This window comes from Melanerpes formicivorus, unplaced genomic scaffold (assembly GCF_026170545.1).
Source record: "Melanerpes formicivorus ecotype bairdi unplaced genomic scaffold, bMelFor1.0.p_v2 SCAF_3, whole genome shotgun sequence".
Taxonomy (NCBI): domain Eukaryota; kingdom Metazoa; phylum Chordata; class Aves; order Piciformes; family Picidae; genus Melanerpes; species Melanerpes formicivorus.
The window spans coordinates 19,433,712-19,460,974 of NW_027142355.1; the positions used below are offsets into that span (position 1 = coordinate 19,433,712).

Genomic DNA, 27,263 nt, shown 5'->3' on the forward strand with positions numbered 1-27,263 from the left:
GAACCTTACAGCTGCCTTCCAATACCTGAAGAGCTCCTAGAGGAAGGCTGGAGATGGACTTTACATAGGGGTGTCCAGCGGTAGGACAAGAGGGAATGGCTTTAAATTGAGGCAGGGTAGGTTTACACTGGATCTTAGGGAGAAGTTCTTCAGTGAGAGACTGGAATAGGCTGCTTAGGCTGTGGATGCCTCCTCCCTGAGGGTGTTTAATGCTAGGCTTGATGATGCCTTGAGCAGCCAAGTCTAGTTGAAAAGCATCCCTGCCCATGGCAGGGAGGTTGGAGTGGGTGATCTTCAAGATCCCCTCTAGCCTAAGCCATTCTAAGATTCCGTGTAATATATATTTATTAGCATTAAAGGCCAACATCTGGAGCTTAAAATGAGATGAAGAACTGGGTTTAAATATCATCTTGTTTTGGACTGAGATCAATAATGAAAGATTTTGACTCCAAAACGTTTGAGGAAGGAGAAAATGACAGGGATGTGTAGGTGTGCTACAGGACAAACAAGGGATGAAAGGCCTCCTGGAGGTCTGATTCTGCAGAAATGTGATTAGAATGGTTGCTCCCTGTGAAAATTACTGTAGATAAATTGCTTTCAGCAACGTGTGTGTTTTATGGCTTCTTTAATCATTTTAGTTGGTGCACTCTTTTGTGGGAGAAGTGTTACGGGTGCGTTCATGCAGGTCTCTGGTGTCGTGCTACTGTGTGTGAAGGTTAACTGAGGCCACTGCCCTTGTCAGCACTTCTGCAGAGATGATTCTGTGGAGAACTCTAATATTAATATTGTCCACATTCCCTGAGTGAGTCAGATAAGCTAAGGAAGATTAATTGATTTTAGTAGCCTGGCTTCAGCTCATGCCAGCTGAGCGTCTAACCTGATGATATTTATAGTAAACTCCATCAGATTGTGTAATCTTGGTCTAAAAACTTGACACCTCATGAATGCATGGGTCTGATTCTCTTAGTACACCTGTAATTTCTGAGCTACTCAATTTTTGGTATCCAGTTTGAGCTGCACATAAAGTAGCCCTTTTTTAAGAATGCAGATACTGAGGTATTAAAAAACCCCAACAACAAACCATACATAGCCCAAATTTAAAAAATCCCATAATCCCTTCCCACCCCCACCAAAAAAAAAAACAAAGATGAGGGGTGGGGAGGAAGCAGCACTACCAAAACTGCCCCTCACAAATCCAGACTACTGTAAGAATGTCAGATTGATCACCTGGAAACAGAGTATTCCAAACCACTCTCTTCTAAGTGTCTGCCTGTTTAATACTGTCAATTCTCTGTTCCAATATGTTTTTTAAGAGGTGCTTCAGGAAGGTGAATGAAAACACAGACCTATTTTGGTAACATTTATTCTGAAACTGATTTTCGTTGAAAAAATGTCTGTGGGACAGATTTATCCCTGGAGTAGTTTTCCTTGATTTTTGATAGCATTGCAGGAAGGGTGATTTTGGCTTGTCTTTTAACTCATAACACAGGAAATGTGTACAGCTACAGCATATCTTTGCCCAGGGTATGGTACACGAGGGGAAAACATGCATGATTCCATCAGTACTTTGTAATTTAATTATAACATCAGATGCAACATTTAGTCTATTTGACTTTTATTATTGAGTTACTAAATCTTGCTCAAAGAATGTTTTTATTTTCCCCAGCTACAGCACTGAGTGAAAAGCCTCACAGCTTCTTGAAATGTTAAGCAGCTTTGCAACTTCCTTTCTCTCTGCATCAATAATCTAATACTTTTGCTGGTAGCACTTTGTTTCGAAACTGGGAGATGCAAATCTGTCTTCCTTTCTGCTTGTACCAACACTTACTTCTTCCTGTGTTCACAGAAAAAAGTGCCACAAAAGAGACCTTCTTCCTCTTTTCTCATTTTTTTTTCTTCTGTTTTCTTCTCCCTTTTTAGGCTGGAACATGCTCAAAGTTAATTTAAAAACAGAGCTCTCTTGGAGACACAGCTTAGGCATGTTTGTGTTTAGTGGCATTTGGTATGCTTCCATTAAAGGCATTTCTCAAATTGGAATCCAGAGTGTTTGGTGGCCTGGAAATAACATAAATATTTCCACTGCTGTTTCCAGTGGTGCAGTTCATACATCCTTCAAGTAGAAACCTTTTTCTTAACTGGGATGCACAGAAATGAAATGTTTCCAGCTGTGCAGGCTGAGCCTGGTGATGGTACACATGGTCACATATGTGGTTCGGGTGAACAGTAATTCTGCTTCACTTGTGAGTGCCCTGTGTCCAAGAGGGCTCTGTCACTTTGGATGTGGTACATCTTTCAACATTGGACTGCTTTTGTCAATCAGTACAAGCACCTTCAAAACCATATTTATCACATCCTTGTATAAAAGTGGTCAGTCACAGAATCACAGAAGAGTTTGTGTTGGAAGGGACCTTGAAATTTTATCTAGTCCAACTTCCCTGCAGTGCAGGGACAACTTTCACTAGATCATGCTGCTCAAAGCCCTATCCAACCTGACTTTCAACACTACCAATGATGTGCTATCCAGAGCTTCTCTGGGAAACCTATTTCAGTGTTTGAACATCCTCATCATAAAAAATGTCTTCCCGATGTCCAGTCTAAACCTCCTGTCTTTGAATTTGAAACTGTTGTCCCTTGTCCTGTCACTACAGACCCTGGTAAAAACTCTTTCTCCATCTTTCTTATAAGCCCCCTTTATATATTAAATATATACATACAATCTCTTTGGAGCCTTCTCTTCTCCAGGCTGAACAATTCCAGCTCTCTCAACCTTTCCTCACAGCAGAGGTTTTCTATCCCTCTGATCATTATCATGGTCCTCTTCTGGACCCCCTTCAGCAGGTAATTTCTCTAAATTGACTTGGACCAGCTTAGCCTGGGTACATATCTTTTAGATATTACTGTTAAGTAAAGTCTGTCATCCCACTTAGTGACTGTGTTTTTGTTCTAGCCACGCTCTGCTCTAGGTGTTTATCTAGCCACTTCTGTGCCAGGAGATGAATATTTCTGGCAATGTTTGGGTGCTTGAGGAGAAGATGGGGTATGTGCATCCTCTGAGCAATCAGTACTGAGGATCCACTGGGCTCCACAGTGAGTTCAACCGTTGATGGCATTGCACTTCGACATACAGGACTAAGAAATAATTTTCATGGTATAGCACTTACTGTATAGTAAGTTCATATAGTGATTGGTAGGAAGTTCTGGCTCCTCAGTGGATTTCAGATGAAGATGATTTAGATGTGTTAGACTTTGTGACCGTGTTCTCCATTCTATTCAATAGTTTGTCTTCCAGATACAAAAGCTCTTTCATCTCTTATTTTTCCCTATCATGGAACTTTCACATTTGCAAAGTGTTTCAGTCACCTCCCAGCACAGGGAGGAAGGGTGAGCTTTTTTCACCTTTGTGTAGCAAGGCAAATTCTTCATCACAGCTTCCCTCACACTGAAGATTGCAGGAGCATGTTGCTCTGGTTCTTTAGATGAGAACTTTTGACCAACATCATTAATGGCACTTGCAGACATTTTGTTATCTAGATAACTAATCCACAAGGTATTGCAAACAATGCAGTGAATAATATAGGAAATGATGAAACTGAGTGTTTGCCATGGTTTTATATTATGCAGTATGCAAAGTTTGGAAGCAACTGGCATCCTGGAGATACTGCAGAAAGCAGTGAAGGTTTGATTCATTCAGCATCCCTGCAATTTGTGATATTTGAGATGGAATTTCAAACTATATTGATTTTTGAAGAGGTTGTTTTTTCACACTGCTATTAAAAACAATTTGGGAGTCTGGACTTCTCATGACCTCAGCAGAAGAAAGCAAGTGTCTCTGGAAGCTGCTTGAGGGCGATGATATTGGACATTAGTGCTCAACATAGCTGCTTTGATTTGCCCTCTGTGTAGCCATGCTAATGCTATAAGGAGCTTGCTTTCCCATTTTAGCTACAGCAGTTAAAGGCCTAAAGGTAGGTGGCACAATTCCTTCTATAAATATGTAAGTTTTAATGAAGTTATTGTTTATAATTAGGTAATAATCGTAATGGTACAAGCAAGGGTTAGAGTGGGATATATAAAAGGTTTTAAGTGAGACGGAGACAAGTGGTTGATGTCTTCAGTTTGTAGTTGAAGTCTTGGGTGGGATTAATAGGAAGTGTTTGCATCTGAACAATATTGATTTATCTGATGTAAAGATGGGAGAATAAGATGTGAGAATTTGGATGACATTCTTGTTACCTTGTGCATCTGTCTGTTTGCCTTACTCATTTAACATACTGTCTCCTCCTGGCTTTAAAGGCACAGGTTGGAACAATTCAGCTCTCCCACAGGAATTATTTTGAGATGGGATACTTAAAAGACACATTCAGAGATTTGCTCTAAAATGGATGTTAACATCCTCTAGCAATAGAAATGGTCGCCAGGGGAGATTAAAGAACTCTGAAATGGTGCATAAATCTCTTTTTTTCCCCCCTGATAGAGCCCATGCTTTACTCTCTACAGACTCCCCTTTTGACTCTACTGGAAATGACTGACTAATTTGTTAATCTCCCTACTGGTACTTCTGATGGAGGACAGGCACATTGGTTGACATGCACTCTAGTAAGCCCACTGCAAAGTTCATCCATTCGCTTCAAACTTCTAATGGTCTTACGGTTTTTTTAATCACTATGTGAATTTGACTCAACATTGTTTCCCTGGAAGAGCTGAGTTTTCAATGGCAGTAAATGTTTATCTTGAGTAGGAGCCATAGGAAAACACCAAGCACAGCAGGATGCAGATCAAAATTCATTTGCAGACATATACTTCCTGAATCAAAATCTGTGTCCCTGTACAACTACAAAGACTTCTTGTTTGTTCCACCAAGCCCTGGGGTGGATGTCTAATTAGGTGTGTTTGTGAATGGAAATGGCTCTGAAGAGAGTGTGTTTAACTTGACACTATGTAGTTGTTAGCTTAGTAGCTATATGCAAGGTGATGCCATGTTGACAAATCATGGAGGTGACTGTCACCTTGCTCCAAAGACACTTAATGATACATTTCATACAGCCCAACATGGCAGCAAACAGGTTCTCAGTACTAGCAAGGCATATTTAGGGACAAAGGTGACAACTGGTGTCTTTTTTGTGTGGAAAACCTAAACTGAAGAGTTACTTCAAATGTGAGCAGGATGTTACTGTTGTGCAGAAGACAAGATGAAGGTCATGTCTCTCTGGAGAGATGCAACACTGACTGAGGGCAAAGGTAGAAATTCTAAAAGTTCTCCTATTTTCTAATCCTCAAGGGCCAATGGCTTCCAGGAAGAGATCAGATAGAAAATGGGGCAACAATTCAGCCCTCTGTGTAGTCTGCAAGCTTGTGGAGCATGGTGACTCAAGAAGTTCAAGTGTGTGTAGACAATTAGGTTGTTCTAATTGATATTTGTAAAATGAATGTATAACATGAGCTCTAATTAAACTCTCTTTAAATAATGCAGATTGGAATCCTGTCATTCCAGGCTTTGTAATTCCTTGTCATTGCTGCCTATATCATGAAAGATGAAGGAGCTGGTCTTAACAGAGATATTTCACTTTTCTACATACACATTTTAGTCTGATCTTAATTGTTACTGAGGTTCTAACCTTTTCCTACAAGTTGTGCTACTTCGTCTGTAGGGCCGGAGTGGTGCATATAGCTGATGGTGTTTGTGCTGGTACAGCTGATCCCAGTTCAGAATAACTTTATGTGATACTGTTACATAGACAGGTGTGCTGATTTTCACTAGGGCATTACACTGGCAGAAGTTGCATGATCCCAGCTGATTCTTTATGTCTCTTCTGGGGGTTCTGCTTCCTTGCAGGGCCTGCTTGCTCATGTGGGTACAGCATAGGATTGTTGCTACACAGTTAGCTGATTTGGGACTGGCTGGAGCAAGCTGTCATCTGCTGGGAAGATCCTTTAGCTGCACATCTGGTTGAGTGAACACCGTGTTCAAGCCACCTTCACCATGTGTAAACATTTTCCAGTCATAGTTTGGTGACATTGGTACCTGTGCTGTTGCTGCTCTCAGCAGTGCTGGCAAAACCTATAGGTGACAGAACAAGTATCTGTGACAAATCTGTGCAGGGGAAGGCTCCTGGATTACTTTGGAAAGCCTGTTTGCTTTCATAACCAAATGCATTTCTAAACTGGAAGTGTATCCTGTTAGTGTCTGGCAGTAAGAATGGTGCCTTTTTTGTGTTTCTCTGCTCCTTTTTTGAGATCAATGGTAAAGCAGGTGGGACATCCTCTGTGCAGGCAGGCTGCTTGGTTCAATGCCATGGATAGGAATCCTGTATCTCAATGATATGAAAAAAAGCTTTGACTGACTCATTAACATTTGTACTAAAGGATGACTGTTAACGTTCTCTCTATGAAGCAGGATTTAACTGTAGCAAACATTTGTGGTAACCTTAAACACAAGTGTTCATGGGAAGCTCATATCGATACAGTGGCTACAAGAAGATGCAGTATTTACATCCTGCTGAGTACTGAGTCTGTTGAGGAGCACATGGCTGGTTTAAAGAGGACAGGTTTTGATAAGTAGGTCTCTGTCTTACTACTAACATGCCTAAGAAGAACATGCTGTATTCACCAGTGGGATAGGAAAGCCCTCAGGCTTCCAGCTCTCGTTCTGGCTTTTCAATGTGGATCTTCATCCTGGAATCGTTTTTGAGAATTTATTTGCTAGTGCAGCTTAAAAAACATGTGTTTAATGTGTCTTTTGTTGTTGTTGAGATGATAAATCTGTAGACAAATAACAAAAAAAGAACACACTAGGGACTTGGGTAATAACTTGGAAAGGAAGAAATTCATACAAATAGGCTTGAGGTGGAAATGGCATCGGGCCTTCAGGCATAAAACTCATAAATCCCTGACATTTCTTTTGCAGCACCAGGAAGTTCACAGCCTCTGACATATTTTCTACACTTTCTTCTGTCTATGTGTTAATCCATAACTTTGCAGCTTATTTTAAACATCAGCAATTTCACTTTCTAAACTTCATTCAGCAAATTACCTATTTGAATTTTGCCTCTTGATTCTATAATAAGGTTTTTTCAGTCCTAAAAAAAGAATGCTTAACGTGAAGTGGTTCCAAAACTGTTGATGAAATGCTGCCTATAATAGAACAAAGCCCAGCGTTGTCATCATTTACCATGCTCCTCACTGATCTGCTCATCCAAAAAATCCTGTCTTGCTCTCTCAGCATTTGGTATCCAACATGTTGGCTTGTGATGACAACCACAACCTGTTCCAGATTAGTTTAGGCCTCAGTGACTTGCTCAGCATCACAAATCCAATTTTTGGTAAAGCTGAGAATAGAGCCTCTCTCTTCTGTCGCAGCTCAATCCGTTGCTGTAATTGCAGGGCAGCTTTCCTGCTGAGTGAGCGAGCTTCTGCTGTGACCAAGCCCATTCTAATTAACAGGTCCCACTTTATATTTTGATGAATTCCGCTTGCTCAGTAGCCTTTTTTGAGTTTTAAAACTTAGATCCTCAGTGAATCGCAGCAAAACATGATTGTCTAATTAAAAAAGAAACAGAAGCAGATGTTAATTTTCTACTTGGGCAATCTGGAATTCTCCACTACTTGTTGTAGCAGGTTGAGAAAGTGATTGTGTTGTAAGACAATGGACAAGCTGTGATGTTTGTAGGAACTTGAGCAACTTGGGTTAAAATGTTTGAAGGTGTTGTGGAAGGCTGGATTGTTTTACTCAGATTTATAGGACTGGTATCAGGTCAAGAATTTACAGTAAAGGAAAGAAGTTTCCTCCTCCTTTTATTTTTTAGAAACACTGCTCACATTTGCAGACCACCTCTCCTGTATTTGAGGCACAACCATAGGAATCCAGAATGTGTGGGGTGCCTACACAAATACCAGTTCCCTTTTCACCCGTGAGCACAAAGACAATTCCTCTCCTTCTGGGAAGTCCATAGCATCTTTGTAGGTTACACAGTCATGGACAAAAACAGTAATTTAACAATAGGAAACATAAAAGGCAGTGGTCACTGGGATGCCACATGAGCTAACAGTGTGCACTTGCAGCCCAGAAGGCCAGTTGCATCCTAGGCTGCATCAAAAGAAGCATGGCCAGGGGTGATTCTGCCACTTTGTTCTGGTAAGGTCTTACCTGGAGTACTGTGTCCAGCTCTAGTGCCCTCAACACAGAAGTACCTGGCTATGAAAATGATCAGGGGGCTGGAGAACCTCTGCTAGGAGGACAGACTGAGGGACCTGGAGTTGTTCAGGCTGAAGAGAAGGCTCCCATGAAACCTAATAGCAGCCTTCCAGTACATGAAGGGGGCCTACAAGAAGGCTGTAGAGGGACTGTTTGTGAAGGCCTGCAATGATAGGGATGAGGTGCAATGGTTTGAAATTAGCAAAGAAGAGATTGAGATTGGATGTTAGGAACAAGTTCTTTAGCGTGAGGGTTGCCCAGAGAGTAGTTGAAGTCCCATCCTTGGAGATCTTCAAGGTCAGGCTCGATAAGGCTCTGAGCAACCTGATCTAATGGAGGATATCCCTGCTGACTGCAGGAAAGTTGAACTAGATGACCTTTTCAGGTCCCCTCCAACCCAACCCATTTTATGATTCTATGTGACACGGCAGTGTTGTGTTCTGGAGTGCCAAGCATTCACCCATGACCATTTGTTTAAGTGTCTTCTGACTGCAAGCCAGAGGTGTGCTTTGTAGAAAAGATGGTGTCATCTAGGCTGGTTGGAATTTTAATTACGATTTTTCTGTATTTGTTCTTTTTCTCGTGCAACAAAGACTTTAAGCCCCTTTCTTGGTTCTCTGTGCTTTGTTTTGCTGCCCTTTGGTTTGTGGATTTTTAAAAGGTTTTTCTTTATTTTTGAGTGTGAAGAGATGAGAATATGCACTTTTTGTTTTCCTTTATGAGACCTCAGTATGAGGGTCACGGGACTCTGGAATAGGTTGCCCAGGGAGGTTATGGATGCTGCCTCCCTGAGGGTGTTCAAGACTAGGCTGGATGGGGCCTTGAGCGTCCCTGCCCATGGCTGGGAGACTGAGGTAGATGACCTCCAAGGTCCTTTCTAACCTAAGCTATTCTATGTTTTGGGGTGCAGGTGGTTTGTTTTAACAGTTTACTGGAGATCCCTTCATTTCCTTTTAGAACTACTGAGAGGTTTCTTGCATGTTCAACTTCTGTACTTAACAGTTCATCCAGCTCAAGTTTAAGTCCAGTTCAGTTCCACTTCTGTGGTGCATAAAGCAAAAGCTCTTTCAAAAGCCCTGCAGAAGGGTGTGAGTAGAAGAGCAGTCCTAGCAACTCTGGTGGAATGGCTGACCCCCTTCATGAGTGCTGCTGAGGAAGGACAAGCTGAGACTTTCCTCCAGGTGGTCTGTCAAGCAGATAGGTAACAATTGTAGGAAATTCCTTTCCGGCCACCAGATCACAAGCTCAACAAACAATCCCTTTGTTGAGAGACTGGGGTCATCTTTCTGCTTTCTTACTTTTGTTTGTTAGCAACTTGAAATTGTTGAGAAGTTCTTCTCTGCAGGGATTAGGGAGTGGTGGTCAGTTTCTCCCTTCCTGAACCTCTTCAAGAAGTTCCAAGTCTTTCTAAGAAAAACAGAAGAGGAAGATAATGTAGAAAACATTCTAGGAACAGTCTTATGTCACCATACATGACTTAATTTCTTCTGCCAGAGTATAAGCTAAAAAGTACCTTGTGTACATGCTATGCTTGTGTGAGTGCTTCTGGTTTAGGTGTTGACATTCTGGATTCTTCATTCCAGGGAGGCTAAAAGGCCACACGTCAATCAACACACCCTTCAGATCGAGGCAATGCTTCTTTAAAACCAACGCCCTTCCGCCTGAGAAGCAAGGCACACTCTGCTACCCTTTTATGTGCGGTGTGCTGACTGATACTCAGCCCTGCCCTGGTGTCACAGCTTCCTGATTTAGGAAGTTGCAGTAGAAGTGGCTCATTGTAGATGCTCATAAAGAGCATGTAAAAAGTCACCAGCTTTGACAGATGTGACCCAGTGTCAACATTTTCTGCAGTTTTTTTCTGTAAATTCTTAGTTTTCAGAACTCTCATTTTTTCCATCAAACAGTGAGAAGATGATGTTCTTCTGTTCAATGGCCTGTGGCATGCCCTTGTTCTTTTGCAGGGCTCCTGTTGTTCACTGTTGCAGTTCAATAGCTTCATCTATACCAGGTTTGTCTGTCCTGAACTATATATGGTGTATGCACTGCCTCCTGTAGTGTATGTTTCCCGGAGGCTTGTTGTGGCTGACATACATTCTTACCCCTCCTCATCCCTTTTAAAGCCATTAGGGACCCATGCTTTTGGTTAAGGTCATGAGTATGTTGTGGAACAGCCTTCTCTTTGATTTCTTGCTCCACCTCACCTTTGGAAGATGAGATCATCTTATTTTTGCCTTTTCCTTCAGGTCTTTCTTCCCTGCCTTTGTAGTCATGCTCTTTTTGACCGAGTTAAAATGAGGAGCCACATACCTAAAATACATCTCTGCCAGCTGAGAGTGGATAAAACAGGTCTGGGCAGGGAAGGGTGTCTTTTTGTGGACACGATGCAGGCAGGAATGTGGATGTAGTTAGTTGCCTGAGCCAAGACTAACTCCTTGAGGTGAAGGTTTTATTTCTTTCCTGTAAGCTGGGAGTGTGTTAGCTTAGAGTAGCAATAGATTTAAGAATGTGATTTCTTTTAATTTCCTTTTCTGTTTCCAAGAACAGATACTTCTTGTGTTAAGAAGTCAAAACAGAGCTTGTTCTGAGCTGTTTTTCACCAAAGAAAGAAGAAAAGCAAGCAGCAATCTTTACTAGTGCAGATTCTTTTTTCTTCTTTTTTTCTTTTTGAGAGGGGTGTGTGGGGAGGGGTGGTGGTGCAGAGGGAGGGAAGGTCTTTTTTTCTTTAGTTCCTAGGAGAGGGATTTCTTCCTAGAAAATGAAGGGAACTTGAGTTGGCAAGGATTTGATACATATCTGCCCAATCTGAAGAAATACTTAACTTTTACATAACTACCTATGAATATATTTAGGAAGCTGGCAAGTTGCAGTGGCCTCTGTGGTGTTCATTACGTCAGATTTTTTAAATGGATTGAAAATGGGCTTCTTTTATGGGTGGTAGAGTTCCTTTTGAGTTGTCATCCAGAAACACCCAAAGGGAAGGCGTGACAGCTCAGCAGATTGTGCTGTGTTCTAACTTCAAGCAGGATGCTGGTATGCCGTAAGGAACAGCACATGGCACAACCCAAAATCCAGAGGTTCACCAGCCCTGGCGAGACTTGGGGATTTGCAGTACTGGTGGAACTTAGGCAGCGTGTGAAGTACTTGGCTTGCTTGGTCTTGTTTTTGCAGTTGTAGCTACTGAATGCATAACTACCTGATTAATGCAGAGATTTCAATCTTCTGCCCCTCCTTGCAAATACTTGTTAATTGCATTCATAGGCTTATAAATTTGTAAAACTAGAAAGGATAATTAGGATCCTGTAATTTGGTCTCTCCATCCAGTTGAACATAAATCTTTTACTACATCTGGAGTTTTATTCCACTCACTTTAAAAGTGTGCACCTTATTTTAGGAATTTGTTTTCTAGCCCCAGTTCCCAGTCAGCAACATTTCTCAAACCATTGCCACACTTGTTGCTTAGAGGATGATTAGGCTGTTCTTAATCTTAACCTTTTAAAAATCAGATGAGCAGAGAGCTCTTAAGACAGCCTCAATATGCAGCTCTCCAGTTTGTAGCTGTTACTGCTCCGTTTGCTTTTTAACTTCCTGTTTTTTTAATAAATAAGAAAACTGTTTGCTGTGCCAATTATATTTACATGGATGCCAAGTACCTGCCTTTTCTCTTGCTCCAAAATTTCATCACTTCTGCCCAGCTGAAGAATTACTAGGGCTCTTTGTGATAACATCCAAACAAGATTTCTGTTTCACGAGTGTGACCTGCACTCTTTTGTTCCTGGGCTTTGCTTGGCCTTGCTGGGACATGTTGCTTACCTTGCTCACTAGATCTTGTGAAGAAAATACAGAACAAGTGCAGAAACAGTCACTATCAACCTGTTTATTTCTTCCCTGGAAGAGTCTTGCTGGAGCCCTGTGAACTACATTTCAAGAACATTCATCAGTCTGCTTTTAAGCTTCTCCAGTTAGATGTTTGAAGTGTTACCACTCTTGCAATTAATAAGGGGCTACTGACTGCCCTGTATTTCCCCTTGTCCCTCAGAAATACACCTCTTTAGTGTTAAACATTTCATAATTGAAAAGTAACTGTCCTCTAATACTGTTTGCAGAAATAGCATGACTTAGAAGCAAGACTTTCTGCAAAACTGATGTGGGATTTAGTCTCTTTGCTCTTTAAGTTTAGTGGGGTTTTAAGGGAACTTCTCCCTTATGAGGAAAGGCTGAGGGTGCTGGAGCTCTTTAGCTTGGAGGAGACTGAGGGGTGACCTCATTAATGTTTACAAATATGTGAAGGGTGAATGTCAGGAGGACAGAGCCAGGCCTTTTTCAGTGATGTCCAGGGATAGGACAAGGAGCAGTGGGTGCAGACTGGAGCATAGGAGGTTCCAGGTGAACATAATGAAAAGTTTTTTCACTGTGAGGGTGACAGAGCACTGGAACAGGCTGCACAGTCAGGTTGTGGAGTCTCATTCACTGGAGACGTTGCGTTCCTGCCTGACCTACTCTAGGTGGTCCTGCTCTAGCAGGGGAGTTGGACTGGATGATCTTTTGAGGTCCCTTCCAACCTCTAACGTTGTGTAATAAACATGGGTTTGGGTCAGTCTTTCCCCTTGTCCCTGCTCACTTTTTCTACTCCATGCCTGCCTGCAGGAAGTCCTTTACCACTGGGTGACACTGTTTGATAGTTCTTAACGTTTACAATGGCAAAGCCCTGAGGAAACTGTCCTCTGACTCTTTTTGGACTTCTGATTTTGAATCCAGGCTCAGTTTTCATATGAAATCCCATAATTTAATGTAGTTAAATTCGATTCAGCCAAGCCTGCCCTGATTTTTAATTGAGTTTTCCAAACGGACTGGTCCAGCACATTGCTGGTGCACTGTAGCTACAGGGATTATAAAGTGATTTTATTTGCTTTTCTAATCTTAAAATGCATCATTTCAGAATCACATATGGATCACTGTTGACCCATGTATAAATTAATTACTAGTTACCTTTTAGGATTAATCTAGTTGCAAACTGTGCTGTGGAGTGTTTCCTAGGAGGTATAATTTCAGTGATCTTCTCCTGACAGTTGTGTTTACTGCAGCGTAGTAATTACCTCTGTAGTGTGTTGTTAAAAGCCAGATAGTTATTCTGTTGCATGCCTTTGCTAGTCATAGAATGATAAAATGGTTTGGGTTGCAAGGGACCTCCAAAGGTCACCTAGTCCAACCCCCTGTGTTCAGCAAGGACATCCTCCACTAGATCGGGTTGCTAAGAGACTTGTCAAGCCTGACCTTGAATATCTGACAGATATCTCCAGGGATGGGGCCATAGCTACCTCTGTGGGCAGCCTGTTCCAGTGTTCCACCACCCTCATGCTAGAGAACTTGTTCCTAACACGCAGTGTAAATCTACTCTTCTCTCATTTCAAACCATTGCCCCTCATCCTATCACTCCAGGCCTTTGTAAACAGTTCCTCTGCAGCTTTCTTGCAGGCTCCCTTCAGGTACTGGAAGGACACTATGAGGTCTTCCTTGAGCCTTCTGTTCAGGCTGATCAATCCCAGCTCCCTCAGCCTGTCTTATTGTAGCAGAGGTGTTCCAGCCTCCTGATCATTCTTGTGGCCCTCCTCTGGATGCACTCCATCAGGTCCACGTTATTCCTGTGTTGAGGGCACCAGAGGTGGACACAGTACTCCAATTGAGGTCTTAGCAGAGTAGTCATAATCTATTTCTTTCAAATAAATGACATTATATGAGATGGAGGTGAGAGGGGATGTGCACAACCTGCTGTTGTTCTGCAGGAAGAAAGCAATACAGTTACTAAAAGCCTCTTTGATATGAGAGGTGTGCAAAACACAGACTCTTCTCCGTGCCATCAGAATGGCTTTCCATGTCCCCAGCCCTGTCTAGAGAATTCAGCAATCACGATTCAAAGCTCTGAACAAAATTAACATGGAGAATTTATAGTCCTTAATAAATGTGCAGGACCTTTTGTGGAAATCAGTGGTGTAGGTGCATAGTCTATTTTATCTTCCATGAGTCTCAGTTTGGAACCATGGTGTTGCAGTGGGTTGAGCACTGACCAGGATTTAGGGAAAATGGGTGCTGTACACAGTGTGCTAGGCTTCATCCTCTCTTTCTGTCTTGTCCACTGCCTGTATTAAAACTTTGATGGCAAGTAGCTTGTTGCAGGAAAAGCCTATATCCAAGTTTTGCCAGCATCTGGCAAAAATGGGAACTAGGCTCTGATGGTAGTGGTGAGCAAAAGTCTCCATCTTCTTCTCTACCAGTGCTCTTACAGCATACCTTGCATAGAGATCTCCTGTTACTGTAGGAAAGGAGAGGCACTTTTATTCTCTCATCTTCCACCTCTAATTACACAACTGCATTGATACCTTTCCAACACTTTAACTGAGCAAGAAAAGAAAGAAATGAGCTATTCAGAGTTGGTCTTTTCAACTGGTTTCAGAGCTAGTGGCAGGGAGATTGCAGCCTGAGGGAAAATTCTTTTGGATTAATACAATTTCCAGCTCATTTGGTATAGTGATTTTAGTATAGGGTGAGGCTGTTCTTAAAGCTGTGCCTTTTTGCGTCTCTTCCGAGTAGAGTAGAGACCAAGAGGACCCAGCTGTTCTGTTCTCATCAGCATTGCACTTTACTACTCAGCCTCTGGGAGCATCTAGGCTCTTCCCTTAACCCCCAAGACTTGACTGAACTTCAAAGTACTGGAACAGAGGCTGCCTGGTGGTGTTTAAATTGAATGAGAGCCATAAGAATCTCTGCATTTGAGAGACTTCTAACAGTGTGGAGCACTGCCCCAAATCTTGCACTCTGTCTCTCTTTAGGTGTCAGTGCCAATGCAAACATCTTTACAATGACCCGTGTTCTTCTGTTTTCTCATCTAGTGGATGTACTTTGTTGACATTGTACTCTCAGCCACACTTAAGGAATGAAAATGAGCATTAACTGGATTTCCTTGAGATCTTGAGTGGATTAGTTCATTTTATCCTCTGAAGTGACAACAGGAACAGTTTCAGTAGCCAGAAAACCCTGCTTTTCTCCATGTCCTTGGCATCACTGAGACTGCTTTGGGCTGCTCTGAACAAGAGGAACACCCTTGTTCTCAAGAGAAGTCTGTGTTTTCTACCATTCTTATTGGCAATGAAGCTGTTAATCAATATACCCAGTGTAAGGAAGGTGCTCTGAGTTCTGGAATAGTATGGGCAGGAGTTTTTCACTCTTGCTACTTTGTTTTGTCTGTTGGGGTCTCCAAATTATGAAGTGCATGACAAAAAGCAGTGAAATTGGCCTTGATGAAGCTTGTGGTGAGGCTATTCTTTTGTCTGTGTGAGCACATAGGCATAAAATAACCTACCTAAGATCAGTAAGGCCATTGGATACATAAACAAAAGCCAGGTGCCTGCCAAAGGGTTTAAAAGTCTGATGTTTTTCATTTCCTTTGAAGACTAATAATGTAGTAAGTAATCTGGTAACAGGTTGATATGCGATGAGTGATGCCTGTGACAGAGTAGGTACATGCTGCCCTTAACATGTTTGATTTTGAGGCAGGTGAAGACACTCACCTGATTTAGAAGCAAATTTCTTGTAGCTGGGAAGAGGCAGCCTTTTTGAACAAACTATGAGGAGCTGGGAGGAATTTTCCTTCCTTGTGCAGGAAATCTGGCTCTGCTTTGCCATGATCCAAACCCTGTCATCCCTTTTAGCCATGAAGAATGGTGCAAGTAGGAGACAGACCCATTGGATGATGGCTGGCTTGAACATCTTGTCTTGAAAGAGTATTTTGCTTTCTCATTGAGGAACTCTTACTTTGAATTAAAGGTTGAACCGTGGGAAGGTATTAACGGTATCTCTAATCAAGGATTAATCAAGTTAATCTCTCTAGTCACGTGCCTTTTACCGCACCAGGAACATAGAGATAAAAAAGATAGCAGTGGTGAACTTTCACACACAGAGCTGAGATGATGCCTGGAAAGCCCACTCTGCATTTAAGTAGCTCTGCTTTCCACCCAAGCTGGCCAGTGTGGGACAGTGCTGGTTTTGTAACATGGGAGCAGAGATGCGATAAAGATTTTTATATTCCAATTCCTCTGGAAATCAGAAGGGGGAGAGTAAAACCATCTTTCTTCTCAAAGAATGCCTTTGGGTTACTTGTCACAAACCACAAGTCTATGCAGTAGTTTAAAGAGCTAAAAATGTTAAGTCTTAAAAAAATAGCATTTGATGGCTTATAGCACAGCTCGGAGCAGATGGTGAAGCTTTTTATGAGAATAAAATCTTCAGGAGGTATTCAGTGTCTGAGCTAATGCCTCTGTGGAAGATACTAATGCAGAAATTTATTATGGCAAAGAGGAAATCACATGAGTTTATCCTTAGTGGCTCCTGGGCTAGCCTGTTGTTTTGATGTTCATCAGTATTTTTAGGCATTTGTTTATGTGCTTTTTAAGAGGCCTCAACTCTACCTTTGCTTTCACAGCTGGAAATAGTTGTGGGAATCATTTGAAGGGTGAAAATGCCATATATATGTGCAATACCATAAATATATGGTGTCTCAAGAATTTTTATATTCACATTCCATATGTGGAGGGTGATTTCTGGTCTGAAGAATTCCCTGGAGGCCATATAAACACAAGGGTTTTTTTGCAGAAGCCATGGGAGCCCTGTTGTAGCAGAAACTCTGCCAGCTGCTGAATCCTTAACCAGGCATTGTTAAGGTCTACTTTGAATCTGTTAAAAGCACTAGTGGCTCTCTGTAAACCTTTGGATGTGTGTTTCCAGTTTTACTACCATTAAGATGCTTTTGCTGAAACAAAACCTTTTTACAGACATTGAAAAAAATAAATAACAGAATCACTCAATATATCTGGTTGGAAGAGACCTCGAAGATCATCCAGTCCAACCTTCAAAGCCCACTGGAAACTGATTAGAAGTCCCTCTGGAAAGTACCACGAGCTCAAAACACTAACACTTAAGAGTCTTTCTGCCTTATTGGTTTCTACCTCCTACACTACCCCAGAGAGCCCTTTCCCAGGATGAGAAGGAGGTGGTAGTGATACTGTAGCACAGATGCTTATACCAGACCTCCCCACAGAGCCTCCTGGGTTTTGAGAAACGAATTTCAGCCTTCAGTGGCTCTAAAAACAAGTTTTAGCGGGGTCTAAGCCATGCTGATGAACCCTAGTCCTTACACAGATACTTCCCTGGGCACAGAAGGAACATCACACTCGCCTTCAGTGCTGCCTCATGTCACCACAATAAACAGAGGCTTAAAACAAAACCTAAATAATGCAGCAGATCATCTTGTACCATCTCAGCTGCTCTTACACCATGACCAAAAGAATGCTAAGAGGGAATTAAACCAAGGATCTCTTCCCTAGCTACACTGAGAGCAGAGCACACCAAGCCCAGGACTGGTGGCTGAGGAACAACATTTACACAGCTCTGGGGGAATGCACTCTGAAAACATGTGTACTGGGATATGTTCCCCCTGAGGAACTAGCATGCTGCTGACACACCTTGCTTTGATTGTATCTATTCAGTATGATCAACTTGAAGGGTTCCTTCTGTTCTCCCTGAATTTACTTGTGTTCCAAAGAAAATAAATGAGAATATTGCAAGTATGTGATCATTTGGCCTTCCAAGACTGAGGTACAAGTATGGTACTTCTTGATTGCTTTAAGAGCATCAGTGTGTCTGAAAACATTAAACTTCTCTCTGGGAGGATACTTAAAGTTATTTTTATACAGAGGCATTTTCTTTGTCTAGTGGGATACTGAAATTGCTTTGCTGCTCTGTTTGAGGAGTTCTTTCTCCAGGAAAATCCATGTGTACTTACGAAGTCACGGACAAAGTCTGTGAGAGCTACTTCAGCAGGACAAAATAGGGTAGATAAATGCTTTTGTGCCTCTTGTGCAGCAACAGCTAATTCAGCAAATCCCCTGGGAAAGCACCTGTCAAATTAGTGGGTGCATTGAACTGGAGCCAAGCTAAAACATCACCTGAATCCAAATCTCCTTCCTTTGTTTTGGAACAAGGTAAGAAGGAACCACAGAAATAGATTGTGCCTTCTTAATTGATCCTGTGAAAGCAGATGGTTGAAAGGAGCCTCTCAGATGCTCTTAAGACAACGTTTTCCTGCTAAGTGATTATTTGGATTATTAATATCCCACTGCTGCACCTAGTGATGATCTGAAAGCAGCTTTGTGAGCTGTGACTTTGGTGGTGATGAGCACTAGAGACTCGTGGAATTAATACTTTTTAAATTGTTCTTGCTTGCACATTGATTGTACTTTGTGTAAGGGCTTCCAAGAGATTCTGTCGTCACGCTTGACTGGTTTATTGGTGTGAGCCTGAATCTCAGAATGAAACTCTGGGGCTACCCTGTTCCTGCCTGTCACTGTTGTGGGGAACCCTTGGTGCCTTACTCTCCTTTTCATTTGAAACTGCCTGGTTTTTTTCATAAATGTTTGCTATCTTAATTGTGTTGTTTGCATATAACATTACGCAGTGACTCTGCAGGACTGGGTGAGGGCCTTCTGCCAAAGTGAGGGTTACAGAGGGTGTGAGAGGACTCACTGAGTGGGAGCAAGATGCCCTATTTCACTGCCTCTGTTTGGAAATCCTAGCTGAAGTAATTTGCAGCTTAATCACACACGGAAAGCGTCTTCTGTTCCCAAGGGAGTTTTATTCATTCAAGTTTGCTGCCCGCAGAGTTCATGTTACGTTAGGAAACCACAATTCCTGACCTCTGAGCTGAAGATGTGTTCTTTTTTAAACAGAGATGGGACAGAAGAAAGAAGAACAAATAGACTTCTTTTTATGGGCTTGACATAAGCAAACATATGTGCTGCAAAATATTATATCAGACTTTCTGAGAAAGAATTGAATCAAATTGTTTTTCAGGGGCTCATGTTAAAAACTAATACACTGTTTAGGATAGACAGTTTTAGAGGAATTCTGTGGTTTTCATCTTGGCCTGAGCAAACAGAAGACTTGCCTTAGAGAAGCAGCAGATTATTTTCAGATGAGATCTGGCAATGATAAATGCCTTCTAGAAAACTTGCAGCCCCATCTCATGCCCCAGAACTGATAGAGGAATACACAAAACTGAGTATTTGCAGAGCAGGTTTGTTTAGGGTGGAGGTTGGATATAGAATTGTAGAATTGTTTGGGTTTGTAATATTTGAGTTGGTTTAAGTGTGATAAGTCTGATGTGAACACTGGGGAAGTATGAATCTGGAATATTATGTCCACATCTGGGCCCCTCAGTTCAAGAAGGACCTCAGGGAACTGCTTAAAAGAATCCATCACAGAGCCACAAAGATGATGACAGGAGTGGAACATCTCCCTTCTGCGGAAAGGCTGAGGGAGACTGAGGGGTGACTTCGTTCATGTTTATAAATATGTGAAGGGTGAGTGTTGGGAGGACAAAGCCAGGCTCTTCCCAGTGATGTCCAATGATAGGACAAGGGGCAATGAGTGCAAGCTGAAGCATAGGAGGTTCCAGGTGAACATAAGGAAAATCTTTTCCACTGTGAGGGTGGCAAAAGACAGAACAGGCTGCACAGAGAGGCTGTGGAGTCTCCCCCTGTCGAGATGTGTTCCTGTGTGACCTGCCCTAGGTGAACCTGCTCTGGCAGCAGGGGTTGGACTGGATAATATTTTGGGTTCCCTTCCAACCCTTAACATTCTGTGATTCTGTGAATTGTTTGGTCCTTATTTTAAAAAAGAAGGGTACTGCAGTAAACAGACTTCCACACACTTTGTATTAGTGGTGTAGTGGTACGCGTTGAGAGGTATGCTGTGGTTTGGGGCTTTTACTGGTGTTTGGGTCTTTTTTAATATGGCATGCAATGAAACAGTGAGAGATGTAAGGTGTGAGTTCAGGAAAGGGTCACTAGGGTGGGCAGAGGCACCAAGGGGCAAGTGTTGTGTTCGAGGCAGGGGTCCTGGGCTGGGTCAGCCAGGAGCAGAGGCAGGGTTGTGGGAACCCAACAACAGTGCCCCAGTCCTGGAAGGACCTTTTAGTGTTGTCATGACTGGAGAGCGAGAGGCAATGGGCATGAGTTGAAACAAGAGCTGAGGAAAAAGTTCACTGTGAAGACAAGTGAGCAGGGTTAACAACAGAAGCTAGGCAGCCTTGGAGGACTTCAGGATCTTACCACGTAGTCCTGAGCAGCTTGATCTGATCTGATAGCTATTCCTGCTCTCAGCAAGAGGTTGAATTAGTAATTTTCTGAGTTTCTTCTGACCTCTATTCTCCAATGATCCTGTGTATTTGGCAGTTGTGGTGATAGCTGATTGCCTGATTGAAGCAAGAAGGACTCTGACAGGAGAATTATTTTTATTGCACGATCAATGTCAGTAAGAGGTTTATGTCATGTCCATCAATATACTTACACAGGTTTGAACTTGTGGGCAAGTTTTATAATAGTTTCAGAGGTCCCTGTGAGAAGTAACACCCCCACTAAGTTAAAAACCATTATATATAAACTTGCCCTGAAAAAACTAATGCAGGGGCCACCCTGAGTGTGCTGTATATTGGTAAGCTGTTTCTCAGCAAATTTGCTCTGTAGAAACATTGCATGTGAGATGCAGCACAATAAAGCACATAATTCACATCATCCACTCAGACAAACGAGCTGAAAGGGTTATGTTGGGTCCACTGGACACATTCACATCCAGAATGTGTTGCCTACATCTGCTGAAAACTTGGTCCTGTTCTTTTGCTTCTTCATCTCTAAGCGTACATGCAGCCCAAATGGGGCGATGGTGGCCCTGGTCAGTATTAATGAACTGAAGTACGAATGGAAATCTTTCCACTGCATCAAGTGTATTTTGAATCAGACCTGAGCAATAATATGAGATTCCTAATGAAAGAAAATAGTTTAGGGATTAAACTGAGGTTAAATTTAGGTTTCACAGCCCACGAAATGAGAGAGGGAGGGAGAGAAGGGCTGGTAACTGGACTCTATATTAAAGCACATACTCAGTTTTTACTGGAAAATGTGCAGTAAATCCCAGCGAGTGTCTGATTTGTGTCATAGCCCTGTACCGTGCAGGGCATTCAGCTGTTCTGCCAGTCAGGCTCGTGGGGAGGTCTCATGTCTTTTCATTCATGTCCCATTGATTCATCTCTGTAAACCCACATGCTGTGGGATTGTTTTTTGGGGTCTTTTTGAGGGGCCAATGTTCCATCAAACTGATAATTGCAGATTCTGCATGCAGGATGTGTATCTAGAACAGTGAGCGGAGGCAAAAGTGCTCTGAATGTGTTTTATTTTAGATGGGGAACTTTTTGTGGCTGAGGCTTTTCAAGGGAAGGGAATGGGAGTGATCACATACCAATCATTTGAACACCATAGTTTGCTTGTCAGCTGTTGTTTAGAAGAGTTATGATTTGGTATACAGATAGGTTTTCTATAGGAAAATGCCACATTTCCAGATGATATAAATCACCAGGACTTCTCTGCCTTCAGATCTGTGAATCTCTGTAGATTTTTCACCAGGTGAAATGAAGCCTTTAAGAAACAAGCTCACCCGACTTCTTCTCCCCTAACTTTCCACTCAGAAGTCTGTCTCTGACTCCAACAGTTGCAGATATGGCAGTTTCCACGTGGAAGCTTTTGCTTGGTATAGTTCAGGCTTTATCTACAGAAGGAGATTTCCCTATAGCTGGCATGATACTGATGGCAGAAAATGAGACTCTGCATGGTTTTGGTACTCATTCAGAGTATTGTATTGTATTTTAAATGTCTTCAGGATCTTGGTATTGCTCATCTAAAAGTGCTTCATCTCAGTAGGCTTATTAAAATCAGTAAGGCTCTTCATGTGCTTAAATTATCTGCGAGGTTCTTAAAAAGAGGGGAATCTGTGTCTCCAAGTCAATGAATATAGGCTCTTGGAGATGATGTCATCTTGAAATGAATGTCTATTTCAAACTGTTTGCTCTGAGAGCCTTTGTGTACTACAGACAAAATTAATCTAATAAAAGCATAACTCTTACCAGTGCTGCCTTTATGTTCTAATACGTTTTTAAAAGGCCTTTCAGTGTAGATTTACTGCATTTTCCTCCTGTTTTACAGATACTGCAAACAAGGACACTGAACCCAAAGATCCATATCCCATTCCAAGAAAGATTATGGCTGAGCCAGACTACATAGATGATGACAATCCTGAGTTAATTAGACCTCAGAAATTAATTAATCCTGTGAAGTCATCCCGGAATCATCAAGATCTCCATAGAGAGCTGCTTATGAATCAGAAAAGGTAAGAGGCTAAAACTCACTTGTATTAGCTTCCCACCCCAAACACACAGCTTGAACTTTAATTTCATCAAAGTGACATTTTTCTCACAACTCAGGAGAGGCTTTTGGGTGATTCAGGTCTTGAAGATGAAAGGACTCCACCAGAGCAGTGGTGGAGTCACCATCCCTGGAGGTGTTCAAGTGGTGTGTGGACCTGGTGCTTAGGGACATGGTTTAGTGTTGACCCTTCAGTGCTGGGTCTAAGGTTGGCCTGGATGATAGCCGAGGTCTTTTTCAACCAGCTATATTTTGTGAACCCGTGGTTCTTAACTGTGGCATTTATTTCTGTTTGAATTGCAGTTGCTCTGCAAAAGCCTGCTGCAAAAGACTTCTCCTTTTCATTTTGGTGACTACATACAAAGGGTCAGTCTCAAGAGGAAGCAGTTCTGTGTCCCCAGTCATATTTCATATTCACCACCTGGGCACTATAATCTTTCTTGAACTCCTGATCAAGTATTTGACAAAATTTTGCTCTTACCAGGAGGATGATACAGTTTGTGGGTTTTCATGGTTCCCAGCACACTGAGGTTGTGAATCATATATTTGATTTCATATGAAACCTCTCTACTTACTTGGTCTTTCTTGCAATGCTGTGTGATAGTCTGGTGCTTGCTCTGCTACTTCACAAAGGTTTCTTTGTATGTTAAGCAAATGCTGTTTCTTTCATTCTTGGATAGGATGCACAGCTGTTGCACTATATATTGCTTTTAAAGATGTAAATAACTGGAACTTGATTTCAGCAACCTTAGAGTCAGGCTTTTGGGCTAGAAATAGCTGAAATTCTGGTATTAAATGTCTTTAATGAGAACTCATTTATTGAAAATAAGAAAATAGTGACCAGACCACATAATGGAGGAAAAGCCACTGAGCCTTTTCATGTTCCTTCATTTAAACAAACAGAAACTGTTACATCAGTTAGGGATTTGGTGCATCATAAAAGTTCAAAATGGACCTTGCAAAGGGTAAGAGTGTGGAGATCCACAACAGACATGGAAGAACAGTATTTGAGAGTGCATTTGAGAATAGTTGCTGGAAACAGCCATTCAAGCTTTTTTGAGATCCAGGGTCTTGATAAAGGAGAGGAGGAAGCTGTTGCTTTTGCTACTCCAGGACAGCTGGGTTTGCCTATTTAACAGGAAGTGTCACATTATGAAAATTTCTCTTTGTTCGGTGTTTTTCTCCTCTGCAGTGTAGTATTTTGAGGGGAGAAGCAGTCATTTCTACATGCAGTAGCAAAATCCTCACAAATGCTAGGCTTAGGTAATTAATTCTAAATGAATTGCATACACAATACACATTTATTTAGTGATGAAGAATTAGAAATGTTTTACAGAATGCTGACTGAATTGAAAGAAACTGGCCTAAGTAGGTGTTTGTCCCATTTTTTGTTAATGGGATTAAACACCAGAGTCAGCTCCCAGCACCAAGAAAGAAAGATAGCTGAAGACTCCTGGCTTGTGATCTTATTCTAAGGACTGTGAAGGCTGCAGTAAATCAAGACTAATTTTTCTTTTCTTGTAACTTTATGAAAGCATAAAGCACTTTAAAATAGTATGGAGTTGTTTTCGTCTGGGAGAATATCCTATTTCACAGAGGAGGTGTGTAGCCCTCAGTACCTGCTCTGCTCTCACTATGGTTTTGATTAGCTGCAGCTCTTAATTTTAGATTCCTATTTATTGGTGCTGAAATGAAATATTTTGAGGATCTTCACCAGCAGAAGATCTGATATTTTTGAGCAGGGGGTTAGTCTTCTGTGCTTCTGTGCTCATATCAGAGCTCTGATATGAGGCTTTTTGGTAGTGTAAATACTGGGCTTGTGTTCTCCTTTGTTATTGCACGCTGTCCTATGTCTGCTGAACTTCTAATGCTCTTAGAGAAATCTGGCTTAACATGCACCTTACTGGTTTGTGAAAACCAGCAGTTTAGCTTTTTGGACCAGGCAGCCCTAAACAGACATTTCTGAATCTTTAGTAGATACCAGCCAGTGCTGGTCTCATCATTCTCCATGCCTACTGTGAGCAGTGTCTGTTGGTGTCTTGAGCCAATGTAGCTATTTACCTGCAGAAATGATAGTTGTTTTGGGCAAACAAAGATCCCAGTAGTGGTACCTCAAAGCCCTGGTCACTTACCTTAAACTTCTTTTGCTCTGGAGAGCATTGATCCTGTCACTTCCAGAGGTTTTAACCCCATCAGCTCTACCTTGTGTTGTAGCACACTTGACTCACTCTGTATCAAAGCTTTAGGACTTTTTATTTAACCACTAGGAGGTGATACAACACTCTTGAGTTAATCCAGTAGCTGCCTGTTGCTTTTCCATTTTACATAGGAGAGTGGAAACAGGATTGATGTTACAGTTGTTCTGTTACAGATCTGCCTACCACCTCCACTTGATTAGACTGAGGTGTTGTATTTACTGTAATCTTCTGCAAGTCCCCTCTGTTGTGGCTACAGCACATCTAAACCAGACCTGTGCTTCTGCTTTGTTAGGGCGCAGCTTTACCTAAAATAATAACTATGTAGCAGCATGCCCCTGGCTGTCTTGATTGCTGATTGTCAACATGGAAGTTTCTCTTGATTCAGCTCAGCCAGTAGTAACAATAAAAAAATCACTCCAGCTCTTCTCTGCCTGACTCATGTGTTAAAATGTAATTAAAATAACATGAAACATAAAATACAGCCACAATATTCTAGATTCTGTTGCACTCGGGCCATAAGATCTATTATAAGAAACAGGGAACAGCATTTGGTGTTGCTAAATATTTGATTTTACTGTCAGAGTATGTACAGGGATAGAGTGTTGCATAGTAAATGGAGTAATTCATAGATGCCACCAAAATGGCAATTTAGTGTATTATTGGACATGCTGTCAGATGAGCATATAATGCAAGAATTAGGCAAGTACCGCTATATAGCAAGTAGAAAAGGGTAAAGAAATACACTTTCTGAAAGCTTATTATTTTAAAAGTTGAACTGATAATAACAAAGGCAAATTTCAGGTCTTTCTGCTCTGATTTAAGTGATGCTAGTACCTGAATAGCAGAGAGGGCTTTGAGTCTTACCATACACAATTTTGAAAACATCACAGCATAAGGGATGTAAAAGAAACATCTGAAATCACAAAAATAAGGAGGAGTGGTTGTGCATCTCTCTGTGTGTCTGTATAAAGTAAGTCATGCATCTTCCCAAAGAGCAAGCTTTTCCATTTTAGAGTAGTTGACATGGAAAGCAATTTGTGCTGAACACGCTTGAATCATTTATTTGATGTAGTTGCTGGAGTCATGCGAGAGGGAGAATCTTCTTTGTCTAGTCTCCAAGGTGATTGCAACTTTTTTTAGTCTGGATTTTTCTTGTTGTAGCTTCTTTGTGATTTTGAGTGGGAGCTCTCACTGGAAATAGCTTCACAGACAGGCATGGGTAAAGCTCTCACATTTTCAAGGAAGGACAGAATCCACCATTTCCAGGAGCGATGTGGCAAAATACAGAGGGGAAACTCCACTTTTTCGTTGTGTCTATGCAAACTTCTGTGGGTATAATACCCTACACAGGATGTCTGAACACAGTCCCTCTGAGTTATCACCCAGATTTTTATCCACAGTTTGTTTCTAGCTCTGCTATAGTCTTGATGTGTGATGGTTTTATTCATCTTTTAGTCTGGAATGAAAAAAAATAGAGGAAAAACTGAAAATTAAAGTCACAACATTGATTTATCCAGGAGAAATACTGGATCATTCTGGATAACACTGAAGCATGTTAAAGGGAAGTATCCTCAGTAATGATATGGCTTAAATTCTCATTTAGAGTTCTGGTTAGAAACCAGGCAAATGTCTCTGTGGGTTTTTCTTTTAATTATTTATATTCCTTTTACCTTGCCATTAGAAAAATCTGTCTACAATTCTGTGTGAATTTCTTCTAATTAAAATTGGTCTCTTTCTTCACTGTTTTACCCCCACCACTCTTCACATTGAATTTGAAGGGGTCTTGCACCTCAGAACAAACCAGAACTACAGAAGGTGATGGAGAAAAGGAAACGAGATCAAGTTATTAAACAACAAAAAGAAGAAGAAGCACAAAAGAAGAAATCAGACCTGGAAATAGAGCTACTGAAAAGGCAGCAGAAACTGGAACAGGTAAGATGGGGAATAACATAACCTCACACATCTCCATTCCTTTGCAGTCAGAAAGGAAAGAGCAGCTGCTTTTTGGCACACTTCCTCTGATCAAACACAGGCATCTTCTTGAGCAGAAGTCAGCTCACACTCTACAATGACTTATTTGTTGTCACTTAATCTATAGGAACTGCCTATGGTGTCTGCCTTGGTCAAATGAATTCTGCTGCAGACAACAGGAGTGTGTGAAGAACTAACATTATCTATCCATTGAGACAGTGGTGAATTAGTCAACTTTTTTAGGCTAACTAGTAAGAGAGGATCCACTAAGAAGAGTTGTTAGACTGCAGTGCATCAAAACTAGATGCTTAATGAATTATGGATTATGTAAGAGGCAAGGTGACTTTAAAAAGATCTGTTCTAGCCTTCAAACATGTGAGCCCACTGGTGTTTGAAATGATGGAAAAGATTCTCAGGCCTGAGTGTGGAGGTGATACAGAGCTGGAGTTCATTCACTTCATTGTGGTGAAGCTTCTGCTAGGTGCAGGGACAGTCAAATGTCTCTGTGCCTCTTAAGGCAAAGAAATCTGTCTGCAGTGTGTTTATTTTAAAATAAATGAGTGCTTTAAAACAGGCTCTTCTGTTTCCTTCTCAATGGAAATC

At 41.6% G+C, this 27,263-nt stretch overlaps 1 protein-coding gene across 3 annotated transcripts in view; it reads left to right on the plus strand.

Annotated features, from left to right (window-relative positions):
* FAM107B (family with sequence similarity 107 member B) overlaps positions 1–27,263 on the plus strand; it is a 102,083-nt gene that overhangs the window by 69,952 nt on the left and 4,868 nt on the right. For all 3 annotated transcript variants that reach the window (XM_068168067.1, XM_068168076.1, XM_068168086.1), the window contains 2 exons: positions 22,273–22,456; positions 26,468–26,621. In XM_068168067.1, the coding sequence (XP_068024168.1) occupies positions 22,329–22,456; positions 26,468–26,621 (282 nt within the window). In that variant the 5' untranslated portion in view covers positions 22,273–22,328. The remainder of the gene's footprint in view (positions 1–22,272; positions 22,457–26,467; positions 26,622–27,263) is intronic.